The sequence below is a fragment of the Peromyscus eremicus genome, chromosome 1 (genome assembly GCF_949786415.1).
Source record: "Peromyscus eremicus chromosome 1, PerEre_H2_v1, whole genome shotgun sequence".
Classification (NCBI taxonomy): Eukaryota; Metazoa; Chordata; class Mammalia; order Rodentia; family Cricetidae; genus Peromyscus; species Peromyscus eremicus.
In genome coordinates, this window is record NC_081416.1 from 56,941,394 (window position 1) to 56,963,479 (window position 22,086).

At 43.1% G+C, this 22,086-nt stretch overlaps 1 protein-coding gene across 11 annotated transcripts in view; it reads left to right on the top strand.

Annotated features, from left to right (window-relative positions):
* The window catches only part of Ppp6r3 (protein phosphatase 6 regulatory subunit 3), a 132,213-nt gene that overhangs the window by 64,864 nt on the left and 45,263 nt on the right, over positions 1-22,086 (top strand). For all 11 annotated transcript variants that reach the window (XM_059263712.1, XM_059263722.1, XM_059263737.1 and 8 more), the window contains 4 exons: positions 61-126; positions 2,631-2,743; positions 7,047-7,160; positions 21,690-21,819. In XM_059263712.1, the coding sequence (XP_059119695.1) occupies positions 61-126; positions 2,631-2,743; positions 7,047-7,160; positions 21,690-21,819 (423 nt within the window). The remainder of the gene's footprint in view (positions 1-60; positions 127-2,630; positions 2,744-7,046; positions 7,161-21,689; positions 21,820-22,086) is intronic.

Genomic DNA, 22,086 nt, shown 5'->3' on the forward strand with positions numbered 1-22,086 from the left:
CACTGGGGCTTGAGTAGGAGCCACTCGTGGCTATGATCACTTCTACAATGTGTTTTGCAGTGGCTAAATGAGGAAAGAATTATCCAGAGGCTTGTGGAAATAGTTCATCCATCGCAAGAAGAAGATGTAAGTTCTCTTATGACTTATTTTTTCATATAAAAACTGTTGATTGGCCACAGAACATACATGTGTATCTATGAAAGGGATCAGGGGGATGGTGTATCCTGCATTGTGAGGAGCAGGAGAGCACGATCTCCTTCCAAGAGCTAGGGTCATGCTAAACCCACTTTGTGACAAATCTCCATCCACACTTATTTTTCTTTTATACCTGCTTTAGCAGGTGGGGCCACATCTGCATCTTGAGAGATCTGGCTAAAGCTTTGCAAGCTCTCAACATGGTCTGGGTCACCACTGAGCCTAACAGTGACTGGTCCTGACCCTGAAGCCTCAAACAGGTCCTGAGTGTGGAGGCTAGAGACAGACATTGTGACCATGTGTCCTGCCCCCATCTCTTTTCCTCCCCTGGTGCTAGAGATTAGACACAGATACCGCAGTGGTTCTGAAGCTTGAGTTGGCTGTTTCACATTGAACCCTGTCCTGAGTGGTCAGGGTGTGTGTCCCTGATGTCTGTAGCATCCACTCTTCAAGTATTACTTACGCCAAGATGTGTGAGATTATCCAAAGTCAACCATTATCTGCAGGCAGGACAGCTCTGTATGGTTTAACCTCATGTCCATGGAGGAGTTGGGTTTTAGGGTGGTCCAGAGTGTGTTTGAGGCCTTAGGTCCTCTTCACATGCTTCTAGATTGCTGGTTAGAATGGGGAGTAAGCAGCATGGATGAGCAGGGCAGAAGCTAGATTTTTAGCCAGAGGATATTATCCAAGGGTGGATTTTCTGTGGAGGTGGATTTAACCTCTTCTCTAATAGTCTACTTAAAAAATGTTTATAGTCTGGAGCAATGGCATGGTGGTTAAGAGCACTTGTTGCTCTTGCAGAGGACCTGGCTTCAGTTCCCAGCACCACCTGACACCTCGTAACTACCTCAGTTCCCAGGGATCCCCTCCTTCTTCTGGTTTCTATAAGCACCAGGCACATACATGGTACACATAAAGTAAAGATGAATCTAAAAAAGTTTTTTGTGCCTAGAGCAGATCTAAGATACATTCTTCATTTTTCTACCATCCACTCTTGGGATTGTGGAGTACGTGCTCCCTTGCAGTAGCTGCTATTGTTGCCAGAGTTGATGTTCTTCATACATCCCAGAGCTTGTGTATGCCAGGTGCTAAGGGAGAACTCTGGTGCAAGAACTGTCTAGAACGGTACTAATTTCTTCTCTGAGTTCAGTTCCCATGTTCTAGGGTCATGGCCAGCACAGGTTGACATAGGCAAAGTTGGCCACTTTGTAGGGGATGCTTTCCATAAATAGGCTTGTTCCTCACTGTGTTCTTGAACAGAACTTTATTTATTACAGGGTATTACATTTGTCTACAGAGTCCAACAGAAAGTGTAAAGGAGAAGCTCAGTTCTTTCCATTTTTAATTTAATTTTCTGTGTATTAGTGTTTTGCCTGCATGTTATTTCTTTGGGAAGACAGCCCCATTGCTGCTCATTTGTTAAGTATGTGTTTAGTTTTGTAGGAAACTATTCTTGGTTATTGCACTCTGGTTTTCTGCTCCAATATACTTAATCCATCATTTAAAAATTTTTTTAAATAATGTTTTTAGATTTATTTCTTTATATGTTATGTGTGTGAATGTTTTACCTGCTTGTATATATGTGTACTTCAGGCATACCTAGTGCCCACAGAAGCCTGAAGAGGGTGTCCAGTCCCCTAGAATTGGAGTTATCAATGGTTATGAACCACCATGTGGATGCTGGGAATCAAACCTGGGTCCTCTTAACTGATGAGCAATCTCTCCAGTGTACAGCTTTTGAGGAAGACAAAGCATGATTAGCTTGGTGACTCCTGCCCACAATCCCAGCAAATGAAAGGTTGAAGCAGGAGAGTTGTACAAGTTGGAGACCAGCCAACACTACATCTTGAGACCTTGTCTCAAAAAAACAATACACACACGGGGTGGGGTGAGAGGGTTAATAATCATTTTAAAAGGTGTTAGGTTACTGATTCTAGTCTATGGGTGTTGATTCCCGGTATGTATCATTTCTAAGGAAGGTAGTGCTCTGAAATATTACGGTTTCCCACAGGACATGAATGCTGAGGCTAGAGCTTCCCAGAAAGGTAGATGGACACTCCACCTTCTATCTTCCACAAAACTGTATTAGGTTTTTTGTTTTGTTTTTTAATATTTGAGCTAGTGTGTGTTTTATCTGTCTGAGCTAATAAAGGTATGTGTGTGGGATACCTTCCCCCCACCCCCAAGTATTTGGTCAAAGACATTTGTCCATGTCAAGCTTTGCTCACACGTCTGTACACATGGTGGTCTATCTGCACTGTGCAGTTGTGGAAGGGAAGCTCATCAGCCTGGTGGTCAGATGCTTCGTCCTTTTCTTTGCGGCTACACTGCTCATTGAAGCTCATGGATGGTTTTAACTTGTGTTACCCTTCACTTTTACTATAAAGTTAACTTCTAACAAGTTCTATAGCTAAAATTGTACCTTTTTCCTTTAGCGACATTCAAATGCCTCACAATCACTTTGTGAAATTGTTCGCCTGAGCAGAGACCAGATGTTACAAGTTCAGAACAGTACAGAACCAGACCCCCTGCTTGCCACTCTAGAAAAGTATGTTTACCGTTTGGTTCTTACTTTCCTCATTGATGCAGTTTGATGTGTTACATTGTGAGTGACTGGTAAGTGAAGTGCTCATTTGTGGACATTGAGTCATAAAAACCCTATGTAAAGCAGGAAAGCCTGCTTTTCTTCTTTCCACCGTTGGTGACACAGGAGAGACCAAAAGAGCAAGACGGGGAACCAGTGGCATGTATATGTGGACTTTCAACTTCTCTATGCCTGCAAAGCTGAGTTTCACAGAGCCATCCTGACGTGAAACAATCACACCAGGACTTGGAGGGTTTCATTTTTTTTTTCTAATTTTTATTTTTATTTTACATAGAGTCTTTTGTATGTATGCATTTGACCCATTTAGGTTGTTGGTTTCTTCTGAAGATCTTTCTCAGGCCACTGTGTCTTTGCAGCTGACTCAGGCTGCCTGAGTAGTTACCTTGTTTAAGCTCGTGTTGAGGGGAAGGTCCCTCAGGGACTGGCTGCTGTTTCGATTTCCATGATTCTCACATTTTCAGAGAGAACATTGGTGTTAGCATGGGTATGTCCTTGACTTACGTGTCCACACTGTTCAAGTGGTGTTATGGAAAAGTAGACTCCTGTGGGAGGTATATCTGGAAAGAGCACACAGTAGCACTAGACACAGTGGTGGTCTGCTTCGGTCTACTGCTCTTGGCTTGTCTCTCATGGTGTTATGTGTCCCTTCGTAGTCCTGTAATGCAGGCAAAGAGGCTCTTCTGCATCTTTTGCCAAAGTGTCTATAAGACAAGGGAGGGCCAAACCAGAGACAAAATAGCTTGCTGTAGCTTTGTGAGAGAAAACTGATTTGTATTCCTAGAATTGTTGCCAAAGGAGAGAATGGCACATGCACAGACCCCAGTAGTTCTTGGTATTATGTCTCATTTTATGTATGTATTCCTCTCAAATGTATAGGATCTTCCACATCCAGATCCTACCAATTGTAGTAGGAAAGTTGAGCTGTGTAAAATTGCCGTTTGAGTCAGTTAGAAATTCTGAGTGTTTGGCTGCGTGTGGCAGCACATGCCCTTACCCATCACTTGGGAGGCATAGGCAGGTCAGTTTCTGAGCTCCAGGACACAGGGCTACATAGTGAGACCCTGTCTCAAACAAACAAAACAAAAAAACTTCCTTTTTTGAGTATCACCAATTTCATATGGTTACAAAGCTGCTGTCCAATAGAAACACAGCAAAAAGCAACACATAATTTTAATGATTTTTAAATGTGGAGGCTTAGAAGCTGGCATTTATAATTAGAACATGTCAGAGTCAGTGAGTTATATTCTGACTGTTGGTTGGTGTCCACTTGTAGTGAGTGGCCAGTGCTACAGACTAGGTCTACCTGCTGAACTGGCCAGCAGTGAGTGAGCTCTGAGCTCCATAGGACCACCAGTGGCCGTGTGTATGCTTGCTTCTAACCTTCAAGCTGTGACTTTAGTTCTGGCTAACTTCTGAAATTAAGATAAGTATATAGTCATGATTTATATCAGTACATGTTAGAGTGAATTTGTTCAGATACATGTACCAGGTGAGTTCTAAAACCTAATGTACATTATGATGGGTTCTTTTTCCTCCTTTCTCTTTCTCCTTCCCACTTCTCTCTCTTAAGGAATGAAGAGTTTAATTTGGCTCACAGTTTGAAAGTAAAGTCCATCATGGCATGATGTATGTATGAAGTATGAGGCAGTTGGTTATTTTGTATACAGTCAGGAAGCAGGGAGAGAGAGAGAGAGAGAGAGAGAGAGAGAGAGAGAGAGAGAGAGAGAGAGAGAGAGAGAGAGAGGGAGAGAGCGCGTGAGCACGCGAGCGAGCGAGCGAGCGCTGCCCTCCCCTTCAGAATATCTTTTATTTGACAGTTTTGTGCTGCTGGTTCTTTTATTGTTTGTGGGTTGAGAAAATATAGTAATAATAGAAGGCTGCTGTGAGCTTAGAAAACCTCCATTAACTATAGTTGCTCACTCCACATATTTGGTTAATACATCTGATAACAGTATATAAAAATATATTGCCTTAGCCAGTATTCTATTGCTATGAAGTGACACCACGACCATGGCAATTCTTATAAAAGAGAGCATTTCATTGGAGCTGGCTTACAGTTTCAGAGGTTTAGTTCATTCTCCTCACGGCAGGGAACGTGGCAGCATGCAGGCAGACATGGTAGCTGAGAGTTCTGCATCCCAATAGGTAGGCAGCAGGAAGAGAGAGTGAGCCTCTGGACCTGGCCTAGGCTTCTGAAACCTCAAAACCCACCCCCAGGTAAATACTTATTCCAACTAGGCCACACCTCTTAATCCTTTCAAATAGTGCCATTCCCTGTGAGCCTATGGGGGCCATTTTCATTCACACCACCATGTAGTCTATTGTTAAGGATCAAATAGTGTAGTTACTGTAATAGTGATATCAGAGAGCCAGTCTTTAGTGAGACATCAAAAATTCCCTGCATTAGAATACTGAATAACCCAAAGGTTTGGTACCACTACAGTGTCTGTATGTCACGAGTGAAAAGGGTGCGCAGGGATGGGTTTGAATGGGCCTAAATTGAAGAAGAGTGTTTGAGAGAAGTACTACCAAGAAAGAAATCCTGAGTTAGTGGACATGAAGTTTAGGAGGAAGTTTGGGCCTGAATTAAAAGCATATTCTAGTTAGTATCTCTAGCAAATTTTGAAATTGAAAATTTCAATTTTTTTTTAAAAGATTTATTTATCACGTGTGTAGTATGCCTATACACCAGAAGAGGGCACCAGATCTCATTGCAGATGGTCGTGAACCATCATGTGGTTGCTGGGAACTGAACTCAGGACCTCTGGAAGAACAGCCAGTGCTCTTAACCCCTGAGCCATCTCTCCAGCCCCAAATTTCAAATTCTTCAAAATAATTCATTGAGTTAGACTATGCAGCTTAATTTTGGATAGTAATGAACTCAGTTTTGTTCATTTGAGTCAATTTTATAGATGTAAGTTTCTGTGGCCATACATACAAAAAACAAAACTCAGAGTACAAGCCTTTGTCCCAAAGATGTGGATGAATGGTCTAGAAGGCTTCATACATTGTGAGTTTTACTGATGCTTGGCTAATAACACTCCTGTGTTTGAAAATGGGAACATGACTGTCAGAGAGCCCTTCCTAATCTAGAGGCTGAAAGGCATCCCCTCATCCTGTGTGGCACGTTCCGTCCTGTGCCTGTTACTGGTGTCTGAGTGATGGATAGTGATGTTTGGATAAGGCTCTGGATATGGCACCACTACTGTGTTGTTAAATCCTAAGTTTTTGCTGGTTATTACATTGTTTTGTCCATCAGAACTCTCCTGGTGTGACAGAATTCCAAGTTGATACAGCTGTGAGATGGTTGGGACCTGTTTGCCATTGCCTTTGAATAGATGTCAGTGGTTCTAACAGTGACTTTTCTGTGGTGAGAACCCTGCATTGTCCGAGCATGATAGAGACAGGCATCGGTGCTATTCCAGCTGGGAGGCCACCATTGAAGAACATAGTTGCCAGAAGCACAGCTCCAAACCCTAGTCCAGTGGCTCTCAACCTGTGGGTTGCAATGCCCTTGGGAGGCGGGTGGCATGTCTAATGACTCGTTCACAGGGGTTGCATATCAAATATTTATATTACGATTCATAACAGTAGCAAAATTACAGTTATAAAGTAGCAACTAAAATAATGTTATGGTTGGGGTCAGCACACCATGAGGACTGTATTAAAGGATTGCAGCGTTAGGAAGGTTGAGAACCACTGCTGTAGTCTATCCTTTAGTGCTGTGACTCCTCTACACGATATTCCCACCTTTTTAGTGCTGCTTCTCCTGACTTACCATTGAGAACTGTAGAGTAAAGGTCAGTGGGTAATAGTCTATTTTACCTGTTTTGGATCGTTGGTAATCACATAGCAGCCATACCTGTGAGGAAAAACACGAGTGGGTTCTAATTTGCCATTTGGAAAACTTTCCCTTCTTTTTGGAAGTGGTGAGTTCTTAGTCTTTACTGTTCATCACCATCAGCTGTCACCACTGCTACCACCCTGCTTGGAGTGGATCACACTTAGCCTTGAAATATTTGTTGCTTCTCAGAAAGGTTGCCAAAGGCAAACCGGGGCCCCCTTATCCTCTTAAAGGGAGATAAACTTCCTAACTAAGAAGAATTGCTGTAGTAGTGACATTTGAAGTAGAAAGCAAACATGCCTGTGTATGGATGAGTGCTCATAAGGATTGTGTTGCATCTTTTTAGTTGTTACTGTTAAATAACATTTCAATCAGTGCTTGACTATTGATTTCTTTCCCCAGGCAAGAAATTATAGAGCAGCTTTTATCAAATATTTTTCACAAGGAGAAGAACGAATCGGCCATAGTCAGTGCAATCCAGATTTTACTGACTCTACTTGAGACTCGACGGCCAACGTGAGCTTTCCTTTTATCTCACTAAATCATCCATCTTGTTTTACTTTTAGATGTCTTAAAAACTAAGAATTAAATTCTTGCCAGGTGAGCTACAGTAGCATGCCTTTGAAGATGAGATGTTGAATCTTACTGCTGTAGAGACACTGATGTCATTTATCTGAGTGCAACCTATAGAGATTTAGTTGAACAGTATGGTTTGATCAAACAGGTTTTTGGCACAGCTTTGTCTTTGCTGTAGTTAGTATGTCACCAAAATGGATGCGAGGTGAGTAAACCCCAAACATGGACAGTGGCCCAGACAATTATCTGGCTATGTTCTTATGAAGATGGAGGAGGGGTGCCCCAATTGGCAGGTGCTGATAGAGGGAGGGGCTCTTTCATCTCCGGATTCCCTTCCTCAGACTAACTCCTGTTGTTTTATGGGGCTCACTGTGAGAGTATTGCACTTCAGAGGTTGCATGAGCAGGCAGCATGAGGCTTTGAAGGATGTTTCATATTCATGAATGTGGAATGTTTTTTAATAAGCCACTGGATTAAGTGTTGGAGGAATATTCAGAGATTGCATTGTTTTGCCTGTTGTTACTGGACCTTTCCAGTGAAGCAGATGACATGGAGAGAAGGGTGGCATCCTCAGCTGGCGGTGAAGTCTTCAGCCAGCCAAGGCTTCTGTTTTTCCTCTTAGTGATGAAATGTAGGTCTCTAGGGTAATAATGAAGGCAGCCTTACCAGCCCTACTCCCCAGATGCCTGGCCCCTGCCACTGGCCTACCTAATCTCAGTAATAATGGAAGGCAGTTTGGCAGTAAGACTTTCAAATTTGTTGTAATTTGGAGAATCTGTAATTTGCCTTTCTCCTTCTTCCCTAGAAATTCATATTTTAAGTCACGTAACCAGCATGGTAGGTATTCCTCAGTTGTGCCCAGCTATCTTTCAGCTCATGCCTCAGGGCCTTCTACCTTCTCTATGTCTTAATGTCATACTGAGTGGTACTGTGTGGCTTATAGGATGACTCTGACTTGAGAAAGAAAGAAACCCGAGGAATAGTAGACATGACATTTTTAGCAGATGTAAGGGAGAAAACACAGTACCATTGAGCAAGATCAAACTTTGAAAGTACAGTTAGATCGTGGATCTTCACTTGATCTTGGTGAGATTTCTGAATCCCAGGGAAAAAGGGTTAAATCTCAGAAGTATCTGGCTAAGAAGAAAGCAATACTTGTGAAGAGCATCAGATTGCCAGGCAGTATATCTGTAAAGCCAGGATCTCAGATGAAAGGCTTATGGGGTGTGAGGGAAGAGGAAGAACTGTGCCCTACCTTGTGTTGTCCTGTTACTAAGGCCCGAGAAGTACAAGTGAAGATCCATGGTGGGAAACCTGCTGCTGTGTTACAGCCAAGAAAGGTAGTGATGTGAAAATTCACATGCCGAAAACTGGAATAGATTCCAGGTTGTTTTAACAGAGTTCAAAAAATAAGGTGTGAGTGCACACTACAGCTCCTCCTGACCTATGCGTCTTAGCTGCATCCTCCCTGAGTTTCCTCATGTGGATGATACAGTAGTTCAATTATATTTTTGTAAAGTATGTGTGTGTAAACTCTCCCAAGGCCCAGGAGGGGCAGGCTTACAGGGACGATATAAACCATGGGCACATCATATGTAGAGAAGAATTTGGCACACAAGCCCTAACCATACATGCAAAGTAACTAGAGACTGGAGTACTGAAGGCAAGCATAACAACAGAACCTAAGCCTTGCTTCACTCGCTGTTAACCAGATCGAGTCAAAGTCAACACTAAAGGACCACTGTCAGAAAAAGGTGATTTAGTATAAACACCATTATCATGTTAGAGCAATGGAAAAGTAGGCAGTATACAAACAGAACAGATGGAAAGATTCAGTAAAGGGATGGGAGATTGTGTGGAGAAATGCAAGAGATGAAAACAGAAATGAAGAGCCCTCAGCATTTATCATAGGCCCCAACATTTGAGAGAATCTCACAGAACAGCAGAGAGGACCATGATGAAAAGTTAAATACAAACATCGCCTGTCAGCTAAGATCCCAACAGTAACTACAAGCCACCAGGAACAAATTTGAGTGCCTTAAGTCTTGTTTTCTGACCCTGTTGTCTGATAAAAAGAACCAAAGCACCCTTGATGAAATGGCTGGTGCAATCAACACACAGTAACTGAAAGTCCCACGAAGCAAGGAAATACTGAGAAAGTAGTAGGGGAAGGTGTGGTTTCCACTGGCACCCCCTCACTCTGTGTGTGTATGTGTGTGTGTGTGCGCGCGCGCCCGCCCGCCTGCCTGCTTTCATTCGAGGTTCCGCATTGTGCATGTGTAGAGATCAGAGGACAACTGTAGGAATTGCTTCTCTTCTACCACTGAGCCATCTCTCCAGCCCATTTAGCCTTTTTAAAATTAAGCCCATGTAGAAGAGAAATAATGAAACTAAAGAGAAGAAATTGGTGGTATAAAGAGGAAGAAAATACAGAAAACCAATTAAACCAAAGGCTGATCCTTTGAAATGACCAATAAAATGGATAAACCATTAGACGGATTGTGGAAATGAAAAGTAGAAAAGATACAGATTAGAACAAAAGGGGTGGGTGGAAAAGAAGCTAGTACTGTTTTTTGTGGACATTAAAAGAATATAGAAATGCCACAGGATAACTCATTAAAAATATTCAAGAGTTGAAGGAATTTAACTTCCTAAAAGGAAAAACCTGCAAAGGGTTACTTAAGAAGAAATAGCTCCATTTTATAGCCATTGAAGAAAATAAGTTCGTGTTGAACCCTTCAGAAAGACCATTCCTTGCCTGTAGAGTTAGGTGCAGAAGATGAATTCTGAGTAGAGATGTATCAGTGTGTAAAAGGAACGCATTGCAAACCCCTGTTAAAAAGAAACTATCTGAAGTAGATGAAAATAAACCATTACATATAACAGGAGTACATAAGAGCTAGGTGAAAATGCCTTAAGAAAATAGTAGCTGACCAATTACATCAGTTAGACCTGGAGATGGCTTAATGAATGTCCTGTACCCCCAGTGTTAGGGTAGACAGAGACAAAGAGGCTCACTGTGGTTTCTTGCTGGCTCCTAGCATAGCTCCAGGTCCAGTGAAAGACCCTGTCTCAAGGAATGTGATGAGTGATAGAACAGGACACCAGACTGTTGTTTATTTTGTTTTTGCTCTTTTGGGGGCACCCAGCTCCCAAATAAATAACACATTCTTTTTCTTTTTCTCCTCCTCCTCCTCCTCCTCCTCCTCCTCCTCCTCCTCCTCCTCCTCCTTCTTATTCTTCAGTTTTTAGAGCTTTATTGGAGGGAAAAGGGGGGCGGGGGAGAGCCAGGCCTGGGGGAGGGAACAGAGTAGGAACAGAGAGAGGAAACAGAAAGAGGAGCATGGAGAGAGGGAGGCTTATTCTTAATTATACATGCTCGGCCTTAGCTTGGTTTGTTTCTTGCCACCTTTCCTTAAATTATGCAGTCAACCTTTTGCCTCTGGACTTTTCCTGTTCTCTTCTTTAAATCTTACTCTTACTCTATGTCTAGCTGTGTAGCTGGGTAACTGGCCCCTGATGTCCTCCTCTTTCTCTGGCTCTTCTCTCCCCTTGATTTCTCCTCCTATTTATCATCTCTGCCTGCCAGCCCCACCTGTTTCTCCTGTCTCACTATTGGTTATTCAGCTCTTTATTAGACCAGCAGGTGCTTTAGACAGGCAAAGTAACACAGCTTCACAGACTTAAACAAATGCAACATAAATAAAAGTAACACACCTTAAAATAATATTCTACATTTCCCCCTTTTTGTCTAAATAAAAAGAAAGTCTTTAACTTTAACACAGTATAACTAAACACTTATCACATAAGAATTAATTTACAATATTCAGTCCATTTACATTTAGCAAAATCAGAGAAAGCATTCCACCATCCATCCATCTTAGTGACTTCAAAGTTTTATGCATAATTTACTTTCTGTCATAACTTAGAAAAATTGAAACTCTAATTATTTAGTCTTTAACTCCATCAAAGACCCCAGAAGGAATTAATATTCCCTAACAACAGAGACATCTTGCTGCCTGGACAATCACCAAAAGTTCCTCTGCAGTGTTAGGGCATCCATCTTCGGCCTATAGGCCAAGAATATCTGGTAAACTTTTTAGTGAAGCAGGAAATTTGAAAGACTGTCCTGCCTATATTGGCAAAATTCGTCAGTCGTTTTCCTCTGTGTCCTGCAGAATATCTAGCAGACTCTTCTGTGAAGCAGGAATTTTGAAGGACTGTCCTGCCTTGTTTTGGCAGAGTTCAACAGTCTTTTTCCTGTGTGTGTTGCATATCCAGTCTGCACAGCACATTGTCAGCAGTCAAACGCAAGAGCAGTTTCTTTGCTCCGTGGCTAACCTTGCCACAATGAAAGGAAACTCTATAAGGAGTTTCTTCAGTGCCCATCATCTCTGAAGTAAATTGGTGCTGCCAGGAGCAGATGTGTCTCATTGTCATGAAAACCCTATGTTTAACAAAAGATCTTAAATGCCATATTCTGTAGGTCTTTGAAAGGTTCGAAGACCATCTATCTATCTAAAATATATCTCTATATGATCCCGAAAGCATATCTACAAATTTGATTGTTATAAATGACTAACCACTAACCTGTGTTTCCTGATTTTCCTATATAGTTTATAATAGTTTTCAAAAACTAGAACTCCAGATTTCCAAATGAACTGCATAGGCACAAAACCTCAAACAAAAATAGAAACATACATACAATATGTTGTTACAAAAATAACCTTAAATTTTTATCAATGTACAAAAAAAAATCCTTTAAACAAGAGTAGAAACATACAATGTAACAAAAATAACTTTAAATTTGTAGCAGTATTCTATATTTCCCTAAATGATAACAAACATCCATAATCCACCAAATAACCAAAAGCTTCCCACCCTTCTCTTGGGAATGTGGGCATAGTAGTCTCCAAACTGCTTCCTGCTGTCTAAGGACGAATTATCTTTAGGGTCCCAGAGAGAAAATTTGAGATAATGGCCAAATCTTGGGAAGACCAGCAGTAATTTTGCTGATAGATATCACCTGTTAAGATTTAGGAGGTCTCTGATCAAACCTGATCCATATTAACACTGAAGGAATCCATAGCTTCTCATCTCCTGTGGGAACAAAAGCAAAGACTCTTCTCCAAAGCATTTTTTATTTCCATTTGACAAATGTATTTTTTGACTTGTTAAAAGTTAAGGCATTCCTAAAGTATATAGACTGATTTATTTCAACAGTCCCTCTTTGAATTCCAGGTCTCTTTGCAGCTGTCCTTTGCTTTTCAACTATCCAAAAATTCAAAATCAAACTAATAACATACAGGATCCAGACTTCCTATATGTATTTCTCATCTTATGTGGCTTTTCTCTTTTATATTACTTTTATTCTGTCTTTAAAAACTTTAAACTGTTCATTTCTTTCCATGACTATGCCCTTTTTCTTTTCTTAAGCCTACATACATTGTTAAACACACTGTAACCTGTTTAGAGGTTTTTCCATCTGGACTTCTTTTATTGCCTATCTTCAGCCTTTTTTTGACCATATGAGCAAACCTTTAAACTGCTAACCTACACCTGGATCCTCTGCACGACTCTTAGCTGGCTCTACCTGCTTCTTGGGTCATGAAAACCAAGCGTGAAATTCGAAGCTGCTTGGAAGTTTGTCTGACCAGGAACTGCATTCAACCTTCTAGAGCTCTAGAATGCCAATGCTTGCACTGTGGCAGCATTTTTACTTAGTTTTTGTTCCTACTTAACGTACTGGCTGCTCAAGGGCTTGCCAGCAGGCAGAAACTCTTAAACTCTCAGGCCCTCTGGAAATTCGAGCACCATGTTGATATGCCGAAATATTGTTTTGTTTTTGCTCTTTTGGGGGGCCTGCCAGCCAGCTCCCAGATAAATCATACATGGAGGCTTATTCTTAATTATAAATGCCGGGCCTCAGCTTAGCTTGTTTCTTGCCAGCTTTCCTTAAATTATCCTGTCTCTACCTTTTGCCTCTGGACTTTTCCTGTTATTACTTCTGTAAATCTTACTAATACTTCATGGCTTGCTGAGTAGCTGGATGGCTGGCCCCTGGAGTCCTCCTCTTTCTCTGGCTGCTTCTTTTTTCCTCCCAGATTTCTCTTTATATTCTTTCTTCCTGCCAGCCCCTCCTATCCTTTCTCCCACCTTGCTTGTTATTGGCCATTCAGTTCTTTATTAGACCATCAGGTGTTTTAGACAGGCACAGTAACACAGCTTCACAGAGCTAAACTAATACAACATAAACAAAAGTAGCACACATAATAGTCTACAACACCAGACATCCTCTGTTTTCCATGCTCATGCAGAGGCACACAGCCACACACATGCTTGTACACTCCCCTTAAAGCAAAATATGTAGCAATGAAATAATACACTAAAAACATAATATGGTACAGTGAAGTGACTGCAAGGCTCATTTGTCTCTCAAAAATTACATAAACAAATGAAGAAGACCTTTCCATCATTTCTTTAAATTCTTTCATGTAAATGAGCAAATCTTTTGCAAGGATTATAGCCAGTATAGTAAGGCAGAAGAAGAAAATGGCATCTAGATAGGAAAGGATAATATAAAACTGCTTGGCCATAGATCACAGGATTGTCTTTGAGCAAATCTTAAAATTTCAAGTGCTGGGCATAGCAAGCCACGTCTATGTACAGAGACCCTATTTTTGTCATTTTTTAAAAAGCAAAAAGAAACCTCGTAACTAGTAAGCAAATATAGTAAGAGTCTGGGACAGAAAGTCAATAAAATACTCAAAATGTAATTGCATTTATACGTACTTGCCATGAACAATTGGAATTTGAAATAAACATTTGTCCGTTATAGAAAAGGAATTGTTTATGTATAAATCTAGCAAAATGAAAGGTTTACTGACCTAAATCAATGTAAATACTTCCATATTGTCAGTGCTCCCCAAACTGACTTATAGATGCAGACAGTGCCACTCAAAATCTAAACAAAAGTTGTAATAGAAATCAAACTAATTCTGAACTTTGTGGAAACCCTAAAGCGAAGACAATAGCCCAAACAATCATTTCAAATGCAGTTGAACAGCTCATACTGTGATTTCAGGACTTGCTACAAAACCATAGCCAACAGGACAGTGGGAAAAGAGTAGGTGCCCAGATCCCTGAGACAGAGTGTGTGTGCGCGCGCGCGCACACACACACACACACACACACACACACACACACACACACACACACACACACACACACCCAAGTTCTGATAGGGATGTGGAGGCAGTGCAGTGGGGAAAGGGGAAAGTTTCATTAAGTGCCTGTGGGGTAGTGTATTTGACATCATTATGCAAAAAAAAAGTTTAACTCCTAGATCGTAGAAAAACTTACTTGAAATGTATTATAGAGGCAGAAGTTAATCCTAAAACTCTAGAAGTTCCAGAAGAAAATCTTTGACCCAGGCAGTTTTCTTAGACATGTTGCCAAATCATAATCCTTGATGTTCTACTTTTGAATTCTGTTGCTGTAACAAATGCTGTGACCAACCAACTTTGGGATGAAAGGGTTTATTTCATTTTACAGGTTATAGTCTTGTCATTGAGAGGAGCCAAGGCAGGAGCTCAGGCTGGAGCTTGAAGCAGAAAGAACATGAGAATGCTGCTTACTGACTTGCTTCAGAATTGTGTTCAGCTAGCTTTCTTCTAAAACCTAGGCCCATCAGCCTAGGAATTTTGCCTCACACAGTGGGTTGGGCCCTTCCAGTTAGCAATCAAGAAAATGCCTCAGAAACATGTCCATAACCAATCAGATGGAGTCAATTCTTCAGTGTGGTTCCCTCTTCCCTGCTAACAACCACGATTAGCCACCACAGATCCACTCCTTGTCAACTTGACCTTTTCTTGTCCCTTAGAGCTCATGTTAATATGAGTATGACAATACAAAAACACAGTCCGTCTTTCAGAAGCTCCTGAAAAACCAAGTTGAGTTACATTCTTTCTTATTCCAGAAGGAAAGAACCAAGGTATAGTTATGAACAGATCACAACAAAAAGCAGTATAAACAGATCAATGTCAGCTCAACTTCTGGGATTAACTCATGGTTATTCCCAGTTCTCCAGCTCTGCTATCTGTATTGTACACTGTTTGTCTGATAGGCTTAAGCAGGCTCTAGAACTTAATAACTGCATACTATTTTGGCAGATGGTCCATAGTCCTGGCATTTCCAGTATCCTCTGGTCTCTGCTGCAGATAGGCTGTACTTTCACCAATGGCCTCTCTTCATTTTCCTTCAGTATCTCTGACCCTTTATATGTTGTAACAAGCCTCAGCTGTTCTCCATGAACCCATTCATGTCTTCAAAACCAATACACTGTGGGAGACTGTCTTAGGGTGGTTTTTTTTTTTTTTTTTTTTTTTTGCTGTGATAAAACACCATGACCAAAAGCAACTTGGGGAAGAAAATGTTTATTTGGCTTACATATCCTGAATGATAGTTCATTTGAGGAAAGCCAAAGTAAGAACTCAGACTGAGTGGGAACCTGGACTTGGGCTGACGCAGAGGCCATGGTGGGGTGCTGCTTGCTCTTCATGGCTTGCTGAGTCTGCTTTCTTGTAAACACCCAGTACTACTAGCCGAATGGTGTCCCTGCTTACTGTGGTCTGTGTTGTATATCTGGTGTGGGTTTCACACGGGTCTAGAAAGAAGACAGAGGCACCTAAGGAGGATTTTAGCCTTTCCAGCTGCAGGGTTATCACCCTCTCTGGACTGACTCACCATAGCTTAGCAAAGGGCTTTTTATTGTTCCCTAATTTACACCTTTAGCAAGTTAATCTCCGTATCCCAAAACCTGTTATCTAAGCTCCCCAAAGGGACAAATGAAACACAAATTTTTATTTAAGCAATACCACAGTTTTCTGTATTGTCCCTCAACCAAGTTTGCATAGGTTTTGAACCCCTAGGAAACTCTTAGATAGGACTTGAAACAGAAGGTCCTGGAGATAGAAGGTAGAAGGGAGGGATCACAAAAGACAGATCATCAAACCAGCTGCCGCTCTGCAGGAATTCCCCCAACAAGGCTGGGTCCTCCCCCATCGATCATTAATCCAGAGTGGATTACAGGCTTGTACCAGCATACCTGGTTTCAGTGGTGCTGGAGATTGAACCCAGGGCTTCCTCCATGCTAGGCAAGCATTCTACCAAGTCATATCTCTTGTCTCACTAGTGCATACTTCTGAAAGTCCCATTTTGTTTTCTGTGTCTGTAAACAAAGCCACAACTTGGCAGCTTACAGTCAAGTTGTTTGAACTTTTCCCACTCATGGTCCCTTTTGACTAAAGACATTTTCACTTAATACTTTATATAAAGTAAATGTGCAGATCAAACATTTATTGATGACAAAGCTTAAGTTCCTCCCCCCCTCCTTCTCCCCTCCCCCTCCCCCTCTCCCTCTGTGTGTGTGTGTGTGTGTGTGTGTCTGTCTGTCTGTCTGTCTGTCTGTCTGTCTCTCTGTCTCTCTGTCTCTGTCTCTGTCTGTCTCTCTCTCTGGTTTTTCTAGGCAGGGTTTCTCTGTGTTGGCCTAGCTCTTCTGGAACTTGCTCTGTAGACCAGGCTGGCCTCAAAACTCACAGAGATTCACCTGCCTCTGCCTCCCGAGAGTTGAGATTAAAGGTGTGTGCCACCACCACCTGGCTTTAAGTTTCTTTTAAAACAGTCATTAGTATACATACAATTTTACTGTTAAAGATAAAAGCAAATTTTCATAGTGAGATGGATATGCTTGTTTACTTTACCTAAATAAATAAATCATGGCTGCAGGCTGTGGAGCATGTTCAACTTTATTTTATATTCCTCAATGCCAAGAAGGCTATGCAGTGCAAAATGGCAGATGTATAGTTACGACCATGTAAAGAAATTTTGTTCTAATCCCAAGTAAGTGTTCACTTAATGTTTTGTGTGGTTTTGGTTTTGGTTTTGGTTTTTTGGAGACAGGGTTTCTCTGTGTAGTTTTGGTGCCTGTCCTGGATCTCAGTCTGTAGACCAGGCTGGCCTCAAACTCACAGAGATCTGCCTGGCTCTGCCTCCCAAGTGCTGGGATTAAAGGCGTGTGAACCTCATCATTAACTCCAACAGTAGTTTTAAAATCAAACATTGTAACATAATGTGATCTGATGACTTACTAATTTGGTGTTTTCATGCTGAGATTATTATAATTAAACTGTCATATTTGTCTAAGAGCAGAAAACTGTGCAATAAAACAGTGCAGCAGACCATACCTCAAATCTGAGCCAAGGTGTGTGATGATTTAAAAGAAAATGGCTCGCATAGGGACTGGTAATGTTAGCAGGTATGGCTTTGTTGGAGGAAGTCTGTGCGGGAAGGCTTTGAGGTCTCCTGTGCTCAAGCTTCGCTTAGTGTGGGACACAGTTGGTTCTGCTGCCTATGCATTAAGATGTAGAACTCTCAGGTCCTTCTCCAGCACCACATCTGAATGTGTGCCACTGTATTTCCCTCCATGACGATAATGGACTAAAGCTCTAAAACTGGAAGCCAGCCCCAGTTAGATGTTTTCCTTTATAAGAGTTGCCATGGTCATGGTTTCTCTTCACAGCAATAAAAACCCCAACTAAGACAAGGTATTTCAGTGGTCTTTATTGGCATTATGTGGTGTGATGGATGTACATGTGTTACATGTCCAGAACCCAGGCAGCCAGGAAGTCATGTGATGCAACCCGAGTGAGTCTTGTAAGAAACACCTTGGATTCATTACACGTTTGATTGTGGATTAGTTTTTGCCTGTTGTGTACATTCAGAAGTCTTTATTGTTGCCAAATATTTTTCCATCTCCCCCCCCCCCATAGTCAATTATATTTCCCCATATTGGGTTACAACCCACCATTTCAGGAGCTGAGTCCTAGAGCAGCAGTCCTCAGTGCCCGACTTTAAAGACTGTGGTGTTAGCAGTACTACATTCCCAGAGAGGCACAGAGAAATGATGGTTCCCTGCCTCTTCAGTTTCTACTGACTTTTGGCAACTCCATGGCCTATGGCCACTGTTTCATTTGTCCTTATCTTTCTGTGTGTCTGTCTGTCTGTCTTCTATTCTCTAAGTACCCTTGTGATAGCACTGCGGGTCCATCTGCACAATCCAGGTTACTCTTTCATCTCAAAAGTCCTTACATCTTTAGAGGTCTTTTCCCCAAATAAAGTTTCCACAGGCTGTGAGGATTAAGGTGGCATTTCTCTGGAGGAGCTAGCATTCAGTCAGAGGGATGGCTCTTCCTCTTTCTTTAGGAATTGTGTTTCTGAAAGCTGCCTTCAGCACTCGATGGAGCTAACATAGCACAGGTGGTGTGCTTTCCAGCAGTCCTGACTGCAGTGAGCACTCTCTGATTTCCAGATGTGCCCAGAGGTGTGCAGCCCTTGGCCTGCTGATGGGCCTGCTGGGCTCCGCACTGCTGTCCCAGGAAGGACATCCTCAAGGGTTTCTTTCGTTAGTGATCAGTAATTAACTGATAATTGAAGAGGTCAGATGTTGGTCCAGGCAATCTGACTGTAACAGTCTACATAGCACTTTTAATTGAACTTCATAGCCCCATTTCACATCGAGCTAGGTCCTCCTTCCCTTTCTGGGCTTACCCTTTCCCCCACTTGAGAACTACTGTCCCCTTGTAGTCACAGTACCAGCTAAAATTGGGAATCCCATTCCATCTGTAGTCTTTTATTGATTATTTTTTGATTTCACACCATGCATCCTAATCCCACTCTTTCTGCCCTCTGCCCTTGCACCACCCCAAGAAAAACAAAATTTAAAAGTAAAATCGGAATAATAAAGAAATCTTGGCATAGAAGCTGTAGTGTGGCCCAGTGAGTCACACAGTGTACCCTTTAGTCCGTATGTCTTGTAACTGTTCACTGAGATGAGTCACTGGTCTGGTTCAAGGCCTCTGGCCTCTGCTCCACCCTTGATACTGGGCCCTCAAGGGTACTTCTCTTGGATATCCTGTTGTTGCCTTGTGTCATAGAGATCCTGCAGCTTTGGATTTGTAGGTTCCTCTCCTTCACATATGCCAACAGTTCATAGATGAGGTGGGTGGGTGTTGGGGTGGGCTCCCTTATAGTCTGGTTCTGGATCTGGCTAATAGGTTGGTCAGCCTGCTAGTTTTCCCTCATCGTCATCACCACCCAAGCAAGCTCTCCAGCACTGCCCCCGCTACCTCACACAATGTAGCAGACAGCAAGGAGCAGGGTGAGTTCTGCTCTCACACCTTCAGGTCTAGCTCACCCACACTCCCACTCTCAAGAACAGCTCTACTATTTTGCTCAGGCAAAGTGCAGGGCCTACTTTCTGGATTGCTGAACTCAGTGAGGGGCAGGATTAGCTTTTCCATTTTCATGCCCCCAGGTCTGCTCTCCCACCTGTCACAGGTGGCAAGGGGTGGGGAGGAGGGCATATTTTCTTTACCTTTGCCCTACTCTGGTATACCAGAGGGGACAGGGGCAGCTCTCCTCTTATACCCACAGGCTCAGCTCACCTGCACCCCGGCAAACGGTCAACTCTAGTGAGATGTTGTGCCCGTTCTCCCATGTGCTATAGCTGGTGGGGCACAGGGCCAGTTCTCCCACACTCATGGCCCTAAGGCCAGCTCTCTCAACTGCTTCAAGTGGCAAGCCGGGAGGGAGGGCTTCTTTCCCTCACCCATGCCACCACATGGCAGATGATAGGCGGACAGGATCAGTCCTCCTGCTCCTCTGCCCCCTAAGCTCGCTCACCTGCATCCCAGCTGATAGGGTCAGCTCTATTGAGGTGCAGGGCCAATTCTCCCACTCTCATGACCACAGTGCCAGCTCTCCCACCCACCATAGGTGGCAGGGCAGGGGAGGGGAGAAGTCATCTTTCCCTCACCTACTCCTCCATATTGTAGAGGAAGGGTAGGGCTGTATCTCCCACAACATTAGCGGTGCCAGATCACCTGCGCCTCAGTACACAGGGTCAGCTCTACTGTGGGTCCCATGGCAGCGTGGCCCTCAAATCCTCACACCCCTACATGGCTCCTAGTGTGGGCCCAGAGTCTGGGCATCAGTGTGGCCTTTGGTGGCAACACAGGCCACAGACAGCACAGACTCAGGCTGCAGTAGGACCACGGACCCAAACATCGTCCTTGGCAACAGCCTGGGCCCTGATGTCATTGCAGCCCTAGTTGGCATTGCAGAGCACCCTGATCAGCATAGCCCAAATGGCAGCGAGGCCCCCAAATGCCAACATTTCCCCAGGTGGCACCCTAGACCCCGGGTATCCACTCAGCTTTCGATGGTAGCAGGATCCATGGACCCTTGTTGTGTCATGGAACGAAACATGGTCTATGGACGTCCATAGTTCAGGACCCGATGACACTATGGCCCTGGGTAACAGCATGAGCTACCCAGGTCTGTATGATCCTGGCAGCAGCTTGACCCTCTAAGACCAACATTGTCTCAGATGTAGGCCCAGACTGCGGGCCTCTGCACAGCCCTTGGTGGTAACAGGAGCCTTGGACATCAACTCAGCCCAGCTGCAGTAGGGCCATGGACCCAGACGTGGCCCCCGGCAGCAGTCTGGACCAGGCGTCACCATGGTCCTGGGTGGAGGCACAGGAATTCTGGATCAGGGCCCCTGTGAGTCTACATCTCTTGAACATCAACTTGGTCACAGGTAGTGATCCAGACTCCAGGCGTCCACAGGGCCCTTCATGGTAGCAGCCATGGATATCAACATGATCCCCACAGCTGTATCAGTTCATGAAACAAGTCATGGCCCTGGGTGACAAACAGGGCATCTACCTCAGCCCATTCCTGACTGCCCTCATGTCTTCAGATCTGCTTTTCCCCAGCACATGAACCCCCCCCCCCCCGTCTGTCTCTCCCCCCTACCCCCACCCCCACCCCCGCCATTTTGCCACCTGTACTCACCATAATGGTGCCTGGCTGCCCAGTGCAAGAGGCTCATGGGTGAAATTCTTCCCACATCAAGTCTAGACACCTAGAGTTTCCTTTCTTTTTTTTTTTTTAAGGGATGAGTTGTAATGATTGAAAACTGACTTTTATGTAAATAAATTAAATCTTCTAAATAGAAATCAGTGATATTTATCCAAAAATACTCTAAGGGATAAGTAGGGGCCCACTTATTGTTAACATTTCCAGCTGACAGGTAATGCAATGTGTCTTGTGACTTGATCAGCCCTCCATTTGATTCCACATTTTCTGATCAGGTAGAGACAGGAAATGGATGGTTCAGGGGAATCTGGAGATGACATAATAGCTCACCTGTCGATACCTCAACCTCTATAGGTTCTCAGGGCATGGTGGCCAATCTCATGAGTCTTAATACTCTCCGTTTCTCAGCCTTCTTTGACATCACCGTAATGTAGTCACAGATTCATGAAGTGTGAACCTGCAGAGTTGACCTGGAGAACTCTAGTGAATTCTTCTGAATCACAGTAGTTACCTTCATTTGCTTTCCAGATTTGAAGGCCATATAGAGATCTGCCCACCAGGCATGGGTCACTCAGCTTGTTCAGTTAACAAGAGTGTTCTAGAAGCCATCCGAGGAAGACTTGGATCTTTCCACGAACTCCTGCTTGAGCCGCCCAAGGTAGGGTTGCTGTCATAAGTGTTGCTGGCAGCCAGGGGTTTGGTTTAGGCAGTCAAGAATGCCTGAGAACCTTGGGAATAAGAGACTGACCATAATTAGCATTACATACTATGTTTTATAAAAGTATGTGTGTGCTTGTGTGCACCAGTTATCCTTCCATTTGACTCTGGGTTCTGGAGATGGAACTCAGAGGTTAGGAGGGGAGTGCTTCACCCGCTGGGCCAGCTCCTCAGCCTGCATGATATTTTTAAAGGTACAATACTAGTT